Source organism: Bombina bombina, chromosome 3 (assembly GCF_027579735.1).
Source record: "Bombina bombina isolate aBomBom1 chromosome 3, aBomBom1.pri, whole genome shotgun sequence".
Taxonomy (NCBI): domain Eukaryota; kingdom Metazoa; phylum Chordata; class Amphibia; order Anura; family Bombinatoridae; genus Bombina; species Bombina bombina.
The window spans coordinates 464,368,908-464,390,390 of NC_069501.1; the positions used below are offsets into that span (position 1 = coordinate 464,368,908).

Below are 21,483 nucleotides of genomic sequence, written 5' to 3' on the forward strand. Positions count from 1 at the left end.
TATTCCCAACAGTAATTGATGATGATCCGTGGACTCACCGTGTCATTAGAAAGAAAATGTTTAATTTCATTCAAACTTCTCCATGGTATAGTTTATAAGGCTGAGTTTACCAGAGAAAAACACTGTACGGTATATATTTATATTACGTCTATGGCTATTTAATTTTATATTACTTTGTGGTTATCTATTTTTTTTCACTACTGTACGGTATATATTTATATTACGTCTATGGCTATTTAATTTTATATTACTTTGTGGTTATCTATTTTTTTTCACAGACATTGGTTTGGAAGGTCTCCTTTAACCATCTTGACTTCCAGAGACAGGGTTCTCATATCTAGTTCCTTGTAACCCAATGAAGGGGAATTAATATTTCCCCAATAATACAAGATAAATATTCCCATTTCCATGAATATAACACTGTGCTAATATGTAAAAGGTTTTGCTAAAGTTACATTATTATTTTCCAGAGGAACTTAAAGGGACACTGAACCCAAATTTTTTCTTTGGTGATTCAGATAGAGCATGAAATTTTAAGCAACTTTCTAATTTACTCCTATTATCAATTTTTCTTCATTCTCTTGCAATCTTTATTTTAAAAGCAGGAATGTAAATCTTAGCAGCCAGCCCATTTAAGGTTCAGCACCATGGATAGCGATTGCTTAATGGAGGCTTACATTTACCCACCAATAAGCAAGTATAACCCAGGTTTCTCAACCAAAAATGGGCCAGCTGCAATGCATCACATTACATATTTTTATATAAAGATAGCAAGAGTATTATGAAAAATTGATAATAAGAGTAAATTAGAAAGTTGCTTAAAATTGCATACTCTAGCTGAATCATTAAAGAAAACATTTGGGTTTAGTATCCCTTTAAAGGGAAATTATACGGGATACAGTCTCTTCTTTAATACGTCGCCAGTGCTCCATTTTACCTAGAATGCTGAAATTTACCATATACATACCATAACCTTTTAGAACGTATATGAAAGTAAACGCATGCATAACCCACATCAAGTGCATGTGTACAGACACACAACATTCCATACATAACCCACACACAATGCATGTGCACAGATACACAACATTCCAAACATAACCCAAACACAATGCATGTGCACAAACGCACAACAGATATCCTGCAGAGCTTAGCAATTTTTGCAAACCACGTGCGCCATTGTGGTGATTGAACATGACACTTATGACATCACAGTTACAATGTGGGCGTGGTTACTAGTTTTATTCTCAGTGTCCCTGAAGCATCAATCATAGTCTTGTCCGCTCAGATCACAGTTTCCAGAGTCCTGACGCCTCTCAAGCTTCCAGGAGGCAACATTATTACAATTCAATCTTAACTCTTTAGTTTGTTTTGGAAATTCTCTTTGTTACATGCACAGTCTCTATGGAACAGGGAGGAGTTACATTGAGTAATGCAGATAACAGCAGAATGAAGTGAAAAGCCCCAGGCTTAGGGCTTTGTGTCCGAGTACAAATCGATTTGGAAAAAAAAAAAAAAAATTCTTTAATATCATGCACACCACAAAATTTCATATTGATTCAGTCAGTCGTTTTATACAAAAATAACAGTGCTCATTTAACCAGTTACCAGAAAGAAAAAAAAAAAAAAAAAAAAAAGTTTTGAAACCCCAGTCTGGGAAAGCATGCTCTTTTTCTGAGATGAGGGATATATTAAGGAGACCTGCCAATGATTTAAATATACAATTCAAAGACTTAAAAGTAAATACTGGCAGATACAGCAATCATATTAAATAGGTTCTGCCTCTCCAAGGGACTTATAGCATTTTCACCTGTATATTTAATATCACTACCCGTGGAACTGTTTTTTTTTTTAAATAATAGAATAGCAGTTAAAAGCAGATGACTTCAGAGAATTAAAGACACATGAATCCCAAATGGTTTTTTTTTTTTTTTTTTTTGTGATTCGGGTAGAGCATGCAATTTTAAACAACTTTCCAATTTATTTCTATTATCTAATTTGTTTTGTTCTCTTGGTATCCTTTGTTGAAAAGTATACCTGGGTAGGCTCAAATAGCTGATTAGTGGTTGGTATATGTCTCTTGTCATTTGCTTTCAGCTAGCTCCCTGTAGTGCGTTACTGCTCCTTCAACAAAGGATACCAAGAGAATAAAGCAAATTAGATAATATAAGTAAACTGGAAGCTTGTTTAAAATTAAATGCTCTTTCTGAATAATGAAAGAAAAATGTTGGCTTTCATGTCCCTTTAAAACAGATAATTTTTTTTTTTGCAAGGTATGCACTCTTTATATTTATAAAACTTTTTTAGTGTGTTAAAAAAAAAACCCAAAAAAAACCTTTTAGATTTAAAGCACAGGTAAGTAAGTAAATTTTAAAATATGACCTTCTAAAGGTTCATGCAGATTGGAATTGAAAAACATTGTTCCACGGGTTATAGTTTTACACTGCTCACATTGCAAGCAAGGGAAGGAATTCTATTTAATAGGCTTGGTATTTGGAATGTTTAAAGGATCTTATCTATCATTGTCATTTCTATACAAAGCTTACTTCTTGTGCGCCAACGCAAGGCAAGTTAAACGCACAGGAGACCAGTCTGCTTCCTGTCTAACGTGGCACTTCCTGTGTGTAAGACTACTGCTCACCTAGATAAGCACTTCAGCGCCAGAGATGTCCACTGCATATTCAATGGCAAAGTATGGCAAAACCATCTCTGGCAAAAAAAGGGCTTTACGGCTTATAAAACAATAAAAAAGAAAACAAAAATAGAATCTCCCAAAAAATTCTGCAAATCTTTTACATTCCCAGAAAAAAAAGAAAAAGCAGGATTTCTGTTGTGTACGCAACACTGGAACAAAATAGAAAAAAACTATTTTACATAAAAAATTTCTGCACATAAGAAGCATACACTTCAGATCAACCCTGCTGTATATGAACATAAGTTATATATCTCTATTTATATATGTATAAAAACACATTTCTATGTGGCAGCTCCAAACATATAAAGCACAAAACTGCCAAATAGGAGAAATCAAAAAGGTACAATTATTGGCTTTCTGGCCCTATCACGCTAGTTGTGGGTTATATCACCACAGCACTTAACCATCTCTTTTTCCCAAAGCAATATGCGCACTGCACCACAGTTCGCATTAACTAAATAAAAACTTAACTTTTTTTGCTATTACTATTTATAAAAGGCTTGTTTTAATAAATTGCGTCTAAACTTAACTTAAAAATGAATAATAAAATAATCAATAAAAGATAGTCTGATTTTTTTTTTCCTTTGTCTTTTAACACTTCCACCACAAAAAGTCTGTGATGCTTTGCTGTGCAAATTTGTACATACCCATACAAATTACCCGTGATTTCTGCCCCAGTGACATCTTAAAATTCTATGATCAGCAACAGAACACAGCATTTACATCACAGCTTTGACATTTAGACATTTTGCATTATTACGGGCTTAAAGAACTGCTTTTTACAGCAGGGATGGCTTTTAAGTTGAAAAATCTCAGTTCTAAAATGTGACTGTTGCATTCCATATCAACCCCTCCCAAGTTACAATGAATCTGGAAAAACTTTGCTAGGTATGCAATGCACCACATAGCCCTTCAGTGAGTGAAAGGGTTAAATGTTACATTTTTTTTTTTTTTAGATTTTTTTTCTCCTAAATAATAAGGAAGTGGGGTCTTGAGATGCAGAAGACAGTCTTGAGTCCAACATTTACAGATCACTGTCTAGTATGGGTAAACTATGAAGTTTCGCCCAATTACAATCACCCTCATGGGCTTAAATGATGGCACCATTTCTTCAATCTGTTTAATGCTAGATATTTTAGCCTCATTGTCTCAGGAGACTAAATGTCTAGCACAGATGGGGAGGAATCCACTGACGCAAATAGCTTTGGAAAAACGTGGACACCAGGATACCAATATGCTGCCATTAAAGCTAAACCTTGTAATTTGTGTGCATGGGGAGGGAGGTGCTTGCTGAAAATAAAATCATCATACTTATTATTAAGGAACACTTAAAATGAATCACAGTTTGTGCAGGGACAATTAAAAGGCACCAGTAAATAGAGAGCCAATTCATTTAGCTATGGGTTAAGATTTTTTTTTTTTTTTTAAGTAAACCCTGTTACAGCTCATACTTAGGCAGTTTTTGTACTTACTAAACTGCTTAGCCAATTAGGTGCAACTAGTTCATGGTGAAATTCCTCCCCAAAACACACTTCTGTTATACCTTATTTACACAACGGTGGTAGCTGTACCGAGACGCCCCCCACAATATGTACAGTGCCTTAATTAGATCATCAACATATAAATGATTGTACACCAAGGACAATGTTAATCACACTCACAAAATGCCCTCTCACTGTAGTGGCAGTGTTAGCTTATGTTTCACTTGCGGTATACCTTGCTGCACCTTTTTTTTTATAGATATACCGTAGGAGTAAAAAAAAGTCAGTGCCACTCTCTCTGTGACTGGTCGAAGCTTTTCACTCTAAAACAGGAAATCCTCCCCCCCCCACCTAACATTAAAAAAAATAATAAAAAAAAAATAGAAATTCTTTAGCCCTCTTTCAGAAACAGTGATTGTAAACTACGTACCGATGCGTGTGTATATATATATATATATAAATATATACATACATATATATATATATATAACATTTGAAACTTACACACATGCAATTTATCTGGCAGTTAAGTATTCCTACAATTTTAACATCGCCACACCCCTCTCTGCTTGTTTGTCGTCTCTAAGTCAGAGAGTGAGTGCATCAGGGGGGCAGAGATGCTGGCGAAATTGACAGAATAGCACAGCTGTTACAACTCCTTGGTATCAGGAGATCTCCGGCAGTGAAGAAGCTGCTCAAGTTCACAGCTCCTCAGATAATCTGGGGAGGGAGTCTTACAGGTGGAAGACAGGTGCAGCGGGTACGGTGCCTTGAGTGAGCATTGGCAGACTTTGGTTGGCATTGGGATCCCTTGCTCAGCTCTTTTCTCTGTGGCACCTTTGGGTGCTCTGAGGCAAAGGAGGTAGGGTGGGGTTTGGATAGGAACAAGCAGGGTGTAGTGTGGAGAAGTATCAGGAGGTGGTGTTATTTAAACATGCAAAACACACAAGACAAAAGGGACAGACAAAGAGCTGAAATATATAAAGCAAACACACAAGTGTGTATGCTGTGGCTATGGCCATATTAACAAGCATGTGAGTAAATAGGTGTAAAAATGAATACATGACCAAATACTTGAAAATGAAAAGCATTTGCATGGTTGTATGCAGATTGACAATGTGTGTTTGTGAGAGTGACATTTTCCCCAGAGAATGTTTAAGACATTATGAACAGTTTCCATATGACAGGGTTGGATATATTGATGACATTGTGTGCTGTGTTACAGAGATACATTGTTCAGTTTGCACAGAGTCTGCTCTCTGTATAAGAGACAACTTATACAGTGAAACTATGTCCTTATGGTTGCTCAGACTCAGAACTCTAAAGTTTTTTTTAAATCACAAAGTGCAGTGTCTTGGGACTTTTATACAGTGTCCGTGTTTAGTTGCACGGACCTAGATCCTGAAGAAATCCAAGCTATACATCTGTTTTGGCCACATGGATTTAGTTGATAAGCGATTTTGTGGCAACGTGGATACAATGAGTGTCAATTTGTGGCTTTTCAGAGTGTGTGTATAGCTGTATGAATTCCATCTGTGTTAGAGTTTGAATAACACCTATGGGTGTACAGTTTTAATGGTGTAACGATGCGTGAATGTGCTGGGGAGGGTGAAGCAAGAGGACAGGACAGCAGGGGAAGGAGCAGTCAAACTCTTCCAGATGCCCAGCTGGGAGGGCTTAATGCAGGGATCAGATGGAAGTCTCCAGACTGTGCAGAGGGCTCTCAGGCTGACCAGCAGAGGAGTTGTTGTTGTGGTTGTGTGTCTGGTTGCTGTGTTCCTTCAGGAGACTCTGAGATTCCTCACCCTCACTGTCGCTGTCTGTGAGCAGGGGAGCAGGCCCCGCCTCCTGTGGCATGAACTCCGGGTTGGTCATGAAGCTATGAATGGCACTGCGGGTCTGTGGCTTCTCCAGCCCCTCGTAGAGGGAACTACGGAAAGCGTTTACCACTTTAATCTGTTCCAGAGAGAGGGAAGAGTGAGTGAGTATAGGGAAACTGTAAATGTCCTTAACAGTGAGCATGAATGACAAAAGGAAAGAAGTTAGAGAGCAATAGAGGAGAAAAAGGTTGATAAAAAAAACAAAACAAAAAAAACACTAGAAAAAGACAGACAACAAAAATAAAAAGTTGAGAGGAAAAAGTCCATATGAGTGAAAAACAGAACTCTTAAACAAGCGAAATGGACTTTGGCTCTCACATGTAATAAATAAACAAATTAAAAAAAACACAGAAATAATAAAAAAAGACAAAACTTTTTGGCAGTCTCTTCTCTGGTCTAAGAATCCAATCCATTATATGTGAGAGATGGCAGCCTCTGCCACTCCTGAAACCAAGCATGAAGAAAGAATATCATCTGTTTCACAGGGAGGTGACTTTAAAAGATAAATGGAAACCCCCTTGCGGGTCAATGGTCAAGAAGGGGTTAATGGATCATCTCAGAACAAAAATGAGAAGTTTTGCAAAGTAAATAGATGAACAGAATACAAAACAAACAAAAAATATCATAACTATGATGTTGTCATTCCCTCCCTCCTTGCCCAACCATCAAAGCAAGTCTTCTGTGCACTGAAAACAAGCACCCCCCAAAAAAAATAATAATAATAAAAAAAAAAATATATAAAACACACACAAATATATCTTTGGTATAATCACATCTGCAAACCTACAAAATCTATAAAACAGGCTCATTAAAGTTGCAGGACCCACTCAGTCAATGCCAGAGAGAACAATGTAATAAATAAAGAAATACATCTTCCAAAAATTAAAGAAATCATTACTCTTGGGTTACCCTTCCAGTAAGGGGAGGGAACTAGGACATAGCAAAGCAGGTAGAAATCGTTGAAAACCTAAAGTTTCATAAAAAACATGTATATAAGAAACGTGGACAAGTGTCCAAATAAATGTTTTCATGAGGGTCTGCACCTTTAATTTGTCTCGAAATGATCTAAATATTTCACAGTGCCCAGAAAATGTGCAAGCATGCACACACTCATGAACAGAAATGCACACGCATGCACTCATGCTCACACGGCATACATCAGGCCACGCAGCATGCAGACATTCAACTGAAAATCAAAAGCAACATGGTGCAAATATAACTAAACTCCTTTGCATTCTTTTTTGTGGACATAAACCCCAGTCATACACAGGAGTCCAAGATGCCTGTGAATGTGGATGCAACATTAATGCTGAAAGAGGTATTTTTATTGTGTTAGTAACAAATTTACATGAGATAATGTGCAATTGATAGCTTGTGGTATGTAAGGCCGTAAAGACATAAGGTAGCGACATCCTTTGTTTGTTTGCATTATGAGTATTTGAACTTTAGCCATTAATTTTAAAAACAGTCTATGATAACTTTTTAATACTTGGCATACACTCCCAATATTTGTGGCTAGGGTTAAGGGAGGTTAAAACCCAATTTTTTTATTTTATGATTCGGATAGAGCATGCAATTTTAGACAACTTTCTAATTTACTCCTATTCTCAATTTTTCTTCCTTCTCTTGGTATCTTTATTTGAAAAAGCAGGAATGAAAGCTTAGGAGCGGGCCCATATTTTGTTCAGCACCCTGGATAGTACTTGCTGATTGGTAGCTAGATTTAGCCACCAATCAGCAAACGCTACCCAGGTGCTAAAGCTAAAATGGGCCGGTGTTCTAAATGAAATGGTATACCATAGGAATGTGTATACCACGTCACTTCCGGTGACATATCAGCTGTTGGAGCGGTGTGGCGCACAATGTCCATGTAATGGAGCCGTCGTGTTGAGCAGCCAGGATACTGCTGTAAAATATATTTTTAGCATGTCATACTGCTAATTAGCGCTGTGAGACTTTGCACATTAGTGGGGATCAGTAAGACAGCTTCATGCCAACAATGTGTTCAGCAGTACTGTGAAGTTTGTGCCTTGCAGAGCTTACGATCCTTATGCCTATTACCTACATTAGCTGACAGTTCTATTGTGAGAAGCATTTTATTACGCTCCTCACAATAGAGCTGACGTTAGTGCCAATGAGAAGCATGGGGTCACGGCACTCCAATGCGCGCTGCCGCGATCCCATGCTGAAGACAAGGCTAATGGCAAACATGCTGTTCACAGGAGCGCGCATAGCCAGAGCATCAGCTGTTTGAAGGAGGTTGAGCCTCTTGTACATGCGCATTGAGCGCCACACCCCTCCAGCAGCTGAGTCACATGACCTAAAGTGACGTGGTATACACATTCCTATGCGGTATACCATTTTCTTTAGAACACCGGCTCATAAGCTTTCATTTCTGCTTTTCAAATAAAGATTGAAAAAGAACAAAGAAAAATTCATAATCGGAGTAAATTAGAAAATTGCTTAAAAATGCATGCTCTATCCGAATCATGAAAGAAAAAAATGTGGCTTTAGTATCCCTTTAAGGGGAACCGTTGCCAGGATTATGGATGTGTCTGAGCTTTTTGTGGGTCTATCTGGGCAGGCTATGGGTGGGTCTAAGATAAATTCTGCAAGTAGGGTCATATGGCTGTCTGAGAGGGACAGAGCATACAATTAGGAACTGTCTCTCTCAAATAGAGACAGTTGAGAGGTCTGGCTTTGTGATCAGACTAAAAAGCTGGAAGATTTTACATGAAATGTGAGGCCTTTTTCCTTTTAAATATGTTTAACACTAATTTTCAATATTTTCTTAAAATATGCTTACATTTACCATCCCAAAAGGGAAATTATGTGTGTTTGTGAAAGTGATCAGCTGCATTATGGTTAATAGACTAGGTTTAAAGGGACAGTCTACACCAGAATTTTTATTGTTTAAAAAGATAGATAATCCCTTTATTACCCATTCCCTAGTTTTGCACAACCAACAGAGTTATATTAATACACTTTTTACCCTCTGTGATTACCTTGTATCTAAGCCTCTGCAAACTGCCCCCTTATTTCAGTTCTTTTGACAGACATCCATTTTAGCCAATCAGAGCTAGCTCACCTGAACTCCACGTGCGTGAGCACAGTGTTATCTATATGACAAACATGAACTAACACTCTCTAGTGGTGAAAAATTGTCAAAATGCCCTGAGAGAAGAGGCGGCCTTCAAGGGCTTAGAAATTAGCATATGAACCTCCTAAGTTTAGCTTTCAACTAAGAATACCAAGAGAACAAAGCAAAATTGGTGATAAAAGTAAATTGTTTAAAATTACATTCTCTATCTGAATCATGAAAGTTTATTTTGGACTAGACTGTCCCTTTAAGACACTTTGGCCATTGTTTTCTGGATGCTTTAAGTTACAGCACTCATGTTGCAGGGAGGACAAGTCCCTTAAGGTTTCTTTCCATATCTTGTTTTGCAGGATTATTATTTAAATACATTTGTTGTGTAATTATTGCTCTAACTTTACAGTTAATTTAAAATTGGTTTACAAACCCCCAGTGTTTATTATGATTTGCCTTAAAGGGCCAGTAAACATAGAAAATAATGTTATATAATTCTGCACATAGTGCAGAATTATATAACATTATTTTAGTGCTAGCTTTATAAAACTATAATATTGCCGGGCATTTCTTATTACAAGAGAGGGTTTTTCAGACCCGCCCTCTGTGCTCTACTGAGCGGGTCTGGTTTTCCCTCAGAGCGCATCTGGCCAGCTGTCTAGTCACAGCCAGCCCGACCGCTCCATTACACTCAATGTAGCTTGCTCCCGCTCTGTCTGACAGCGGGAGCGAGCTGTACTGAGTGTAATGGCGCGGTCTGGCCAGCTGTCTAGTCACAGCCAGCCCGACCGCTCCATTACACTCAATGTAGCTTGCTCCCGCTCTGTCTGACAGCGGGAGCGAGCTGCACTGAGTGTAATGGCGCGATCAGGCCAGGCTGTGACTAGACAGCTGGCCAGATGCGCTCTGAGGGAAAACCAGACCCGCTCAGTAGAGCACAGAGGGCGGGTCTGGAAAACCCTCTTTTTTTAATAAAAAAATGCCCGGCAATATTATATTTTATAAAGCTAGCACTAAAATAATGTGCAGAATTATATAACATTATTTTCTATGTTTACTGCCCTTTAACTTCACTTACTGAAGTACTAAAACCCTGTTTTGGGCCATCCCTCAGTAAAAAGGTGTATAGGTAAAATGGCTGTACATGCCCCTGCCTGCCTCTCCAGCACCCCTGAGTTAGTTTATGAGAGCAGTCTGCCACCTGCAAGGGAAAATAAAGGTAATAAAAAATAAATAAAAAAAGCAAACCAAAATAAATAAATAAATAAATAAATCTAAAACCCCAAAAAAGGGAAAGAGAAGGAGGAAAAGAAAGTAGCCTTTCCCACACCCCGTGCAGGGTCACATCCGTAGTATTGTTAGATGTATGGGTTAATTGGAAAGTAACAGCATTAAGAGACAGACAGAGCGGTGACCAGCAGCCGAAGTGCACAGCATGCATTGTAATAGCGTTGAACTCACTGCCCACAGAAGCAGCAGAAGAAGTGGCTGGGGGAGAGGTAGCAGAGGAGAGAGCTACGTGTGTTGGGCTAGAGACATGTTTAGCATCGAGGTGCTGGCTAATGGTGGAAGGTTGGCGCCTCAAAGCCCCTTGTAAAGAGGTACCGCCCGTCTGGAATGTATAAACTACGTCCATCTGTAAGGAATCAAAGGGAGACACACCAGAGTCAGCGGTGAGGACAGAGAAAGGAGAGCAGGTGAAGGGGGAAACATTAGATATCTGCAGAACAGTAAAGACACATAAAAAAAGTTAAAGTTAGTAGGTTAAATGTAGTTCATAGAGAACAGGGTAAAGAGGGAGACTTAGAAAAGAGTTTAGATTGCAAGTGAAGGGACAGAGCAAATGAATTCAGATTAGGAGGAGATTGAGAGAGAACAATGGAGAGAGAAAAATTAATGAATAATAAAGGAGGACAAAATGAGGGAGAAGGATTTCAATTTATATTAAAAGACAAGCATCTGGTTTGTTAGAAAAACAATTTTTTAATCCAACAGACAAAAAAAGAGTGAAGACAAATGTTATTTTTGTAGAGCAAAAGGCAAAAGAATCATAGGATGAAAACAGACCCTAAATCAGACAGTGCAGCAGGCTAACTCTATGCTTTAAACTGACAACTCCAACACTACAGTCTGAGCAAACATCCAAAGAAAAAAAAAATCATACGCTAGAACATCCATTAAACTCTGCTAACATTACCCATAATCCTTTACTCACAGTGCTTGTTTGCTGAAATGAAAGCATTAAAATTCTGTAACTTATACATAGGAACATTACAATAAGTCAAACAAAAAAGTACACTTGTTGAAAAAGGGATACATTTGCATCTAACTGTAGCTTATTTGCATATGTATAGCATATTAACTTTTTTTTAGGTTTCAGCGGAGAGAAAAAAATCCTCTTATTATGGCAGGAAATATATGAAACTAGGCTTAATCAGTAAAGATATCAAACACATCAATGGATCAATGTGAGGTAATGTAAACTTTGCAAGATAACACACATAACAATGGAATGTGTCTACATAGATTTATAATGCATAGGTGTAAAGACTTTTGGGATTTTCAACAGATCTCAAAAGCAAAATGGAGTCATAAGTAAAACGTGCAAGATAATTATCTTGAGTTGATAACCTCACATGAAAAGCAATATTGTCTGGAGATGAATGTACTGAAGTGGTCATCAGACATTGCATAACACTTAACCTACAAGAAGCCATATCACAGGTCATATACAAAAACTATTTAGTATCACTATAAACTTTACTTTGTTTCCTTAAAAAAATATTCTTTGCTTTGAAAATGGTCAATTGTCATCTTTTTCTGAAGATTTCTTACTTCCACTTATAGTCTCATGTATCGTGTTTTTCTGTGGTTTTGTAATGTATTTTTAATCAAATCACGTATTTACTTATGTATATATATTCATGACTAAGCAACAGAAGTGCCTTAGGAAAAAAATGAGGATATATGTGCTGAAAGGATGAAATTAAAATCACTCAGACTTTATTTCATTGATACAAGGATGACTAATATGCAGCCATAACAGTTCAAAAGCAAATTTATTCCTGTGAAGTGGGTGTATCTTTGCTCCAATAATAAATAATGCTCTATTAACATCTAGTTTTAAGGAGCTTTACATCCTACTACTGTTGGATTAGGACAGTTGCAAGACTGTGTACTTCTCGTATATAACTTTATGTCTAGCCCACCTTACTACATACATTCAACTTGAGCTGACACAGCACTTAGCTCGATTTATCAGGCGTCAGTGGCGTACATATGCACCCGTCCGCCGCAGCTCACCACTGGCGGGCAGAATTCCGTTGGCGGAACTCAGCACTGCACAAGAGCGTTATTTGCGCTCTAATGCAACGCCGCCCCCTGCCCCCGCACAGCTAATCAGGCGCGCGCAGGAGCTGTCAATCTCCCAGGTCGGACGAGACCAGGAAGATTGAAATTCTCCACCTCTTAGGAGTTAGGAAGCACGATAAATACAGACTGCACATTCTCTTGTGAGAACCTGCAGTCGTAGCGAGGCAAAGCCTTTGATAAATTGAGCCCTCGTAACTGGATCATGTCTGAAGCATGCAATAGACTAAATGGCTGTCATTGCATCTGTCAATCTAGTTTACAGATATGACTACCTATAAGTGCGCTATATATTTTAATAAAAGCTGGTCTCAATTTTTTATATATAAAATCAGGTTAGTGTTAATAAAAAAAAACAAGACAAAAAAAACTAAAAACTTTATTTTACATGAGGACCTATTAAAACAGCAAATTTTCTGGATTTCTAAACTATAGCTTAGGTTTAGGGATGGGCGAATGTGTTTATATTCAAATTTGAATGTTACAACGAATGTTATTGTAGGAATTCAATTTACAAAATCGAATGTTGATAAGAACGAATATTCTTAAAAATTCTATAATTGAATGCTACTTACAGTTTTCGAATGTCACTTTCAAATTTCAATGTTCATAATTAGATCGAATGTCCACATTCGAAATTTGGAATGTAACATTCAATTTAACAAATACTATTCAGAAGTTCAGTAGTTCATGTGGTAGGGAATTTACGGCTAGATTTAGAGTTTTGACGGTCACGACCCGCGTAGCTAACGCTGGCTTTTTTCTGGCCGCACCTTTAAAATAACTCTGGTATTGAGAGTCCACAGAATGGCTGCGTTAGGCTCCAAAAAAGGAGCGTAGAGCATATTTAACGCTACTGCAACTCTCGATACCAGAGTTGCTTACGGACGCGGCCAGCCTCAAAAACGTGCTCGTGCACGATTCCCCCATAGGAAACAATGGGGCTGTTTGAGCTGAAAAAAAACCTAACACCTGCAAAAAAGCCGCGTTCAGCTCCTAACGCAGCCCCATTGTTTGCTATGCGGAAACACTTCCTGCGTCTGCACCTAACACTCTAACATGTACCCCGAGTCTAAACACCCCTAACCTTACACTTATTAACCCCTAATCTGCCGCCCCCGCTATCGCTGACACCTGCATATTATTTTAACCCCTAATCTGCCGCTCCGTAAACCGTCGCTACTTACATTATCCCTATGTACCCCATATCTGCTGCCCCTAACACCGCCGACCCCTATATTATATTTATTAACCCCTAATCTGCCCCCCACAACGTCGCCTCCACCTTCCTACACTTATTAACCCCTAATCTGCCGAGCGGACCTGAGCGCTACTATAATAAAGTTATTAACCCCTAATCCGCCTCACTAACCCTATAATAAATAGTATTAACCCCTAATCTGCCCTCCCTAACATCGCCGACACCTAACTTCAATTATTAACCCCTAATCTGCCGACTGGAGCTCACCGCTATTCTAATAAATGTATTAACCCCTAAAGCTAAGTCTAACCCTAACACTAACACCCCCCTAAATTAAATATAATTGTAATCTAACGAAATAAATTAACTCTTATTAAATAAATTATTCCTATTTAAAGCTAAATACTTACCTGTAAAATAAATCCTAATATAGCTACAATATAAATTATAATTATATTCTAGCTATTTTAGGATTAATATTTATTTTACAGGTAACTTTGTATTTATTTTAACCAGGTACAATAGCTATTAAATAGTTAAGAACTATTTAATAGCTAAAATAGTTAAAATAATTACAAAATTACCTGTAAAATAAATCCTAACCTAAGTTACAATTAAACCTAACACTATACTATCAATTAATTAAATAAAATACCTACAATTATCTACATTTAAACCTAACACTACACTATCAATAAATTAATTAAATACAATTCCTACAAAAAAATACAATGAAATAAACTAACTAAAGTACAAAAAATAAAAAAGAACTAAGTTACAAAAAATAAAAAAATATTTACAAACATTAGAAATATATTACAACAATTTTAAACTAATTACACCTACTCTAAGCCCCCTAATAAAATAACAAAGCCCCCCAAAATAAAAAAAAATGCCCTACCCTATTCTAAATTACTAAAGTTCAAAGCTCTTTTACCTTACCAGCCCTGAACAGGGCCCTTTGCGGGGCATGCCCCAAGAAGTTCAGCTCTTTTGCCTGTAAAAAAACACATACAATACCCCCCCCCCAACATTACAACCCACCACCCACATACCCCTAATCTAACCCAAACCCCCCTTAAATAAACCTAACACTAAGCCCCTGAAGATCTCCCTACCTTGAGTCGTCTACCGGATGGGAGGACCTCTTCTTGCTCCGCTTGGATGAAGAATTTGGCTCGGCTGGGTGAAGACGACTCAAGGTAGGGAGATCTTCAGGGGCTTAGTGTTAGGTTTATTTAAGGGGGGTTTGGGTTAGATTAGGGGTATGTGGGTGGTGGGTTGTAATGTTGGGGGGGGGTATTGTATGTGTTTTTTTACAGGCAAAAGAGCTGAACTTCTTGGGGCATGCCCCGCAAAGGGCCCTGTTCAGGGCTGGTAAGGTAAAAGAGCTTTGAATTTTAGTAATTTAGAATAGGGTAGGGCATTTTTTTATTTTGGGGGGCTTTGTTATTTTATTAGGGGGCTTAGAGTAGGTGTAATTAGTTTAAAATTGTTGTAATATATTTCTAATGTTTGTAAATATTTTTTTATTTTTTTTAACTTAGTTCTTTTTTATTTTTTGTACTTTAGTTAGTTTATTTCATTGTAGTTATTTGTAGGAATTGTATTTAATTTATTTATTGATAGTGTAGTGTTAGGTTTAATTGTAGATAATTGTAGGTATTTTATTTAATTAATTTATTGATAGTGTAGTGTTAGGTTTAATTGTAACTTAGGTTAGGATTTATTTTACAGGTAAATTTTTAATTATTTTAACTATTTTAGCTATTAAATAGTTCTTAACTATTTAATAGCTATTGTACCTGGTTAAAATAATTACAAAGTTACCTGTAAAATAAATATAAATCCTAAAATAGCTATAATATAATTATAATTTATATTGTAGCTATATTAAGGTTTATTTTACAGGTAAGTATTTAGCTTTAAATAGGAATAATTTATTTAATAAGAGTTAATTAATTTCGTTAGATTAAAATTATATTTAACTTAGGGGGTGTTAGTGTTAGGGTTAGACTTAGCTTTAGGGGTTAATACATTTATTAGAATAGCGGTGAGCTCCAGTCGGCAGATTAGGGGTTAATAATTGAAGTTAGGTGTCGGCGATGTTAGGGAGGGCAGATTAGGGGTTAATACTATTTATTATAGGGTTAGTGAGGCGGATTAGGGGTTAATAACTTTATTATAGTAGCGCTCAGGTCCGCTCAGCAGATTAGGGGTTAATAAGTGTAGGCAGGTGGAGGCGGCGTTGAGGGGGGCAGATTAGGGGTTAATAAATATAATATAGGGGTCGGCGGTGTTAGGGGCAGCAGATTAGGGGTACATAAGGATAACGTAGGTGGCGGTCGGCAGATTAGGGGTTAAAAATTTTTTATCGAGTGGCGGCGATGTGGGGGGGCCTCGGTTTAGGGGTACATAGGTAGTTTATGGGTGTTAGTGTACTTTCGAGCACAGTAGTTAAGAGCTTTATAAACCGGCGTTAGCCCAGAAAGCTCTTAACTACTGACTTTTTTCCTGCGGCTGGAGTTTTGTCGTTAGATTTCTAACGCTCACTTCAGCCACGACTCTAAATACCGGAGTTAGAAAGATCCCATTGAAAAGATAGGATACGCAATTGACGTAAGGGGATCTGCGGTATGGAAAAGTCGCGGCTGAAAAGTGAGCGTTAGACCCTTTTTTTAATGACTCCAAATACCGGCGGTAGCCTAAAACCAGCGTTAGGAGCCTCTAACGCTGGTTTTCACGGCTACCGCCAAACTCCAAATCTAGGCCTTAGTAAATTAATACACAATAGATACAAATATATAAATTCGAATTTTTCGAATATTGCATAATTCAAATATTACATTTAAAGAAAGCATTAGAAATACTATTAAAAATATATAAATTCTTATTTTTGAATTTTGCATAATTCGATTCGAATTATTAGAAAAATTTGAATAGAATATTACATTTAAAATAAGCATAAGAAATACAATTAAACAAATTTTAAAATGTTGTACAACCATTCAAAATTCGAAACAAACGAAGGTGTTAAAATTTGTTTCATTTTTTTAATTTTGCGAAACAATTGGCCATCCCTAATTAGGTTATATAACCAATTGTCCAGTAACAACTATCCTGCTCTCATGCAAGGTAATACTGTCCTGTTGCTGGGTCCTATAAACATGTTTTTACCCTCTCCTTACTGACTGCAATTTATCACCCAATTTTTAGCCCCATATTACACACCACCATTCTAACAGAACCAGGTTTGGGATTTGATTTTTTTATGCAGTTATCTATTTTTACCTCCCTAAACTCTGTTTTTTTCCCCAGACTTCACATCATCATCTAGCCACAAAGTGTGTCAGTATAAACCCATGTAAATATTTTTAGACTTGTATATTAAAGGGACAGTATACTCAAAAATAGTTTTTCCCTTAATGTGTTTACAATTGCTTTTTTACCAACTGCAGAGTAAAAAATGTATGAAAATTAGCTTTTTAAGGCTTATTTGTGTATATTAAAGCTCGGATTTTGTGTTTTGAAGCCACAGCCTAATAAAATAGGTTGAGCTTGTAGGTATAATCAGATCTCATTACTGTATCACATTGTGTACATATACCTGCTTCTTTATCTTATATCTGTCCTTAAAACAATCACCAGTACTTTGAGAGAACAATGGAAAATCAACATTTTATTACTTTATCTCTGCTTTATCACACTGGGAGTGTAATTTCTTCTGCTGGCTGTGTTTACAAAGCTTATCTATAGCTGGTACGCGCGGCCACAAACTTTCAGAATAGGAGGGGATACCACATGTTAAATCAACAATTTCAAATGCCAATATAAGGGTAAAGGAGCTACTTGTAAACAATTTAATACACTCCAGCAGGTTAAGTGGATCATTGGGAACAAATTAAAGGGGAGAAATTTTTTGAGTAAACTGTCCCTTTAAGTTCTTGTTTTACAATAAGTCTAAAAATATTTGCATAATGAAGAGTATGTGACAGATTGCAAAATAAAAGAATAGAGCACCTATTTTCTCACTTGATTCTGTAAAAACTCAGTGAGACTGCCCAAACAGGTGCCAATTTGGTGCTCAAAGTTTGTAAATTTATAAACACTTTTTTAATGTATATCCTGGTCTGGCGGGTTACAAGAGTAAATAGAACAAAAAAAAAACTGTTTGTAAAACAATACAATACACACAACATAAAATAGAAAAAACAAACTGATTTTAATTACATGTATATGACACCTGTTCAGTTAAAGGGGGGGGGGGTCATTGTAAGGCTTAGTTATTAGATCCTACGTGTAACCTCTGGGTTAAGAGAATAATCTATGTTTTGTGAACATGTCTTGTAGGTGGGTGTGTTCCAGTAGAACCTAATAACCTTCCCTGACATCATATCCTGCTATTCATGAAAAACACTTAAAAACAGAATTTATGCTTACCTGATAAATTACTTTCTCCAACGGTGTGTTCGGTCCACGGCGTCATCCTTACTTGTGGGATATTCTCTTCCCCAACAGGAAATGGCAAAGAGCCCAGCAAAGCTGGTCACATGATCCCTCCTAGGCTCCGCCTACCCCAGTCATTCGACCGACGTAAAGGAGGAATATGCATAGGAGAAATCATATGATACCGTGGTGACTGTAGTTAGAGAAAATAATTCATCAGACCTGATTAAAAAAACCAGGGCGGGCCGTGGACCGGACACACCGTTGGAGAAAGTAATTTATCAGGTAAGCATAAATTCTGTTTTCTCCAACATAGGTGTGTCCGGTCCACGGCGTCATCCTTACTTGTGGGAACCAATACCAAAGCTTTAGGACACGGATGATGGGAGGGAGCAAATCAGGTCACCTAGATGGAAGGCACGGCTTGCAAAACCTTTCTCCCAAAAATAGCCTCAGAAGAAGCAAAAGTATCAAATTTGTAAAATTTGGTAAAAGTGTGCAGTGAAGACCAAGTCGCTGCCTTACATATCTGATCAACAGAAGCCTCGTTTTCTTGAAGGCCCATGTGGAAGCCACAGCCCTAGTGGAGTGAGCTGTGATTCTTTCAGGAGGCTGCCGTCCGGCAGTCTCATAAGCCAATCGGATGATGCTTTTAAGCCAAAAAGAGAGAGAGGTAGAAGTTGCTTTTTGATCTCTCCTTTTACCAGAATAAACAACAAACAAAGAAGATGTTTGTCTGAAATCCTTTGTAGCCTCTAAATAGAATTTTAGAGCACGAACTACATCCAAATTGTGTAACAAACGTTCCTTCTTTGAAACTGGATTCGGACACAAAGAAGGCACAACTATCTCCTGGTTAATGTTTTTGTTAGAAACAACTTTCGGAAGAAAACCAGGTTTAGTACGCAAAACCACCTTATCTGCATGGAACACCAGATAAGGAGGAGAACACTGCAGAGCAGATAACTCTGAAACTCTTCTAGCAGAAGAAATTGCAACCAAAAACAAAACTTTCCAAGATAGTAACTTAATATCTACGGAATGTAGGGGTTCAAACGGAACCCCTTGAAGAACTGAAAGAACTAAATTGAGACTCCAAGGAGGAGTCAAAGGTTTGTAAACAGGCTTGATTCTAACCAGAGCCTGAACAAAAGCTTGAACATCTGGCACAGCTGCCAGTTTTTTGTGAAGTAAAACAGATAAAGCAGAAATCTGTCCCTTCAAAGAACTTGCAGATAATCCTTTCTCCAAACCCTCCTGTAGAAAGGATAGAATCTTAGGAATTTTTATCTTGTTCCATGGGAATCCTTTAGATTCACACCAACAAATATATTTTTTCCATATTTTATGGTAAATTTTCCTAGTTACAGGCTTTCTAGCCTGAACAAGAGTATCAATGACAGAATCTGAAAACCCACGCTTTGATAAAATCAAGCGTTCAATCTCCAAGCAGTCAGTTGGAGTGAAGCCAGATTCGGATGTTCGAATGGACCTTGAACAAGAAGGTCCTGTCTCAAAGGTAGCTTCCATGGTGGAGCCGATGACATATTCACCCCAGGTCTGCATACCAAGTTCTGCGTGGCCACGCAGGAGCTATCAAGATCACCGAAGCCCTCTCCTGATTGATCCTGGCTACCAGCCTGGGAATGAGAGGGAACGGTGGGAATACATAAGCTAGGTTGAAGGTCCAAGGCGCTATCAGTGCATCTACTAGAGTCGCCCTGGGATCCCTGGATCTGGACCCGTAGCAAGGAACCTTGAAGTTCTGACGAGACGCCATCAGGTCCATGTCTGGAATGCCCCATAATTGAGTTATTTGGGCAAAGATTTCCGGATGGAGTTCCCACTCCCCCGGATGGAAAGTCTGACGACTCAGAAAATCCGCTTCCCAATTTTCCACTCCTGGGATGTGGATTGCAGACAAGTGGCAGGAGTGATTCTCCGCCCATTTAATTATTTTGGTCACTTCCTCCATCGCCAGGGAACTCCTTGTTCCCCCCTGATGGTTGATATATGCAACAGTCGTCATGTTGTCTGATTGAAACCTTATGAATTTGGCCTTTGCTAGTTGAGGCCAAGCTTTGAGAGCATTGAATATCGCTCGCAGTTCCAGAATGTTTATCGGGAGAAGAGATTCTTCCCGAGACCATAGACCCTGAGCTTTCAGGGGTTCCCAGACCGCGCCCCAGCCCACCAGACTGGCGTCGGTCGTGACAATGACCCACTCTGGTCTGCGGAAGCTCATTCCCTGTGACAGGTTGTCCAGGTTCAGCCACCAACGGAGTGAATCTCTGGTTCTTTGATCTACTTGGATCGTCGGAGACAAGTCTGTATAATCCCCATTCCACTGTCTGAGCATGCACAGTTGTAATGGTCTTAGATGAATTCGTGCAAAAGGAACTATGTCCATTGCCGCAACCATCAAACCTATTACTTCCATGCACTGCGCTATGGAAGGAAGAAGAACAGAATGAAGTACTTGACAAGAGCTTAGAAGTTTTGATTTTCTGGCCTCTGTCAGAAAAATCTTCATTTCTAAGGAGTCTATTATTGTTCCCAAGAAGGGAACTCTTGTTGACGGGGACAGAGAACTTTTTTCTATGTTCACTTTCCACCCGTGAGATCTGAGAAAGGCTAGGACAATGTCCGTATGAGCCTTTGCTTTTGACAGAGACGACGCTTGAATCAGTATGTCGTCCAAGTAAGGTACTACTGCAATGCCCCTTGGTCTTAGCACCGCTAGAAGGGACCCTAGTACCTTTGTGAAAATCCTTGGAGCAGTGGCTAATCCGAATGGAAGTGCCACAAACTGGTAATGCTTGTCCAGAAAGGCGAACCTTAGGAACCGATGATGTTCCTTGTGGATAGGAATATGTAGATACGCATCCTTTAAATCCACCGTGGTCATGAATTGACCTTCCTGGATGGTAGGAAGAATTGTTCGAATGGTTTCCATTTTGAATGATGGAACCCTGAGAATTATGTTTAGAATCTTGAGATCTAAAATTGGTCTGAATGTTCCTTCTTTTTTGGGAACTATGAACAGATTGGAGTAAAACCCCATCCCTTGTTCTCCTAATGGAACAGGATGAATCACTCCCATTCTTAACAGGTCTTCTACACAATGTAAGAATGCCTGTCTTTTTATTTGGTTTGAAGACAATTGAGACCTGTGGAACCTCCCCCTTGGGGGTAGTTCCTTGAATTCCAGGAGATAACCTTGAGAAACTATTTCTAGCGCCCAAGGATCCTGAACATCTCTTGCCCAAGCCTGAGCAAAGAGAGAGAGTCTGCCCCCCACCAGATCCGGTCCCGGATCG

General features: G+C 38.3%; 1 protein-coding gene across 10 annotated transcripts in view; it reads right to left on the minus strand.

The window, feature by feature from the left end:
• Positions 1 to 1,227: 1,227 nt before the first annotated feature.
• ATP2B4 (ATPase plasma membrane Ca2+ transporting 4) overlaps positions 1,228 to 21,483 on the minus strand; it is a 279,350-nt gene continuing 259,094 nt past the window's right edge. For 5 of the 10 annotated variants that reach the window (XM_053706722.1, XM_053706716.1, XM_053706717.1 and 2 more), the window contains 2 exons: positions 11,363 to 11,374; positions 1,228 to 6,132 (listed from right to left, as the gene is read on the minus strand). In XM_053706722.1, coding sequence (XP_053562697.1) covers positions 5,866 to 6,132; positions 11,363 to 11,374 — 279 coding nt within the window. In that variant the 3' untranslated portion in view covers positions 1,228 to 5,865. Of the gene's footprint in view, positions 6,133 to 10,608; positions 10,784 to 11,362; positions 11,375 to 21,483 lie in introns of all 10 variants that reach the window. The other 5 variants (XM_053706726.1, XM_053706725.1, XM_053706723.1 and 2 more) reach the window with 3 other exon arrangements.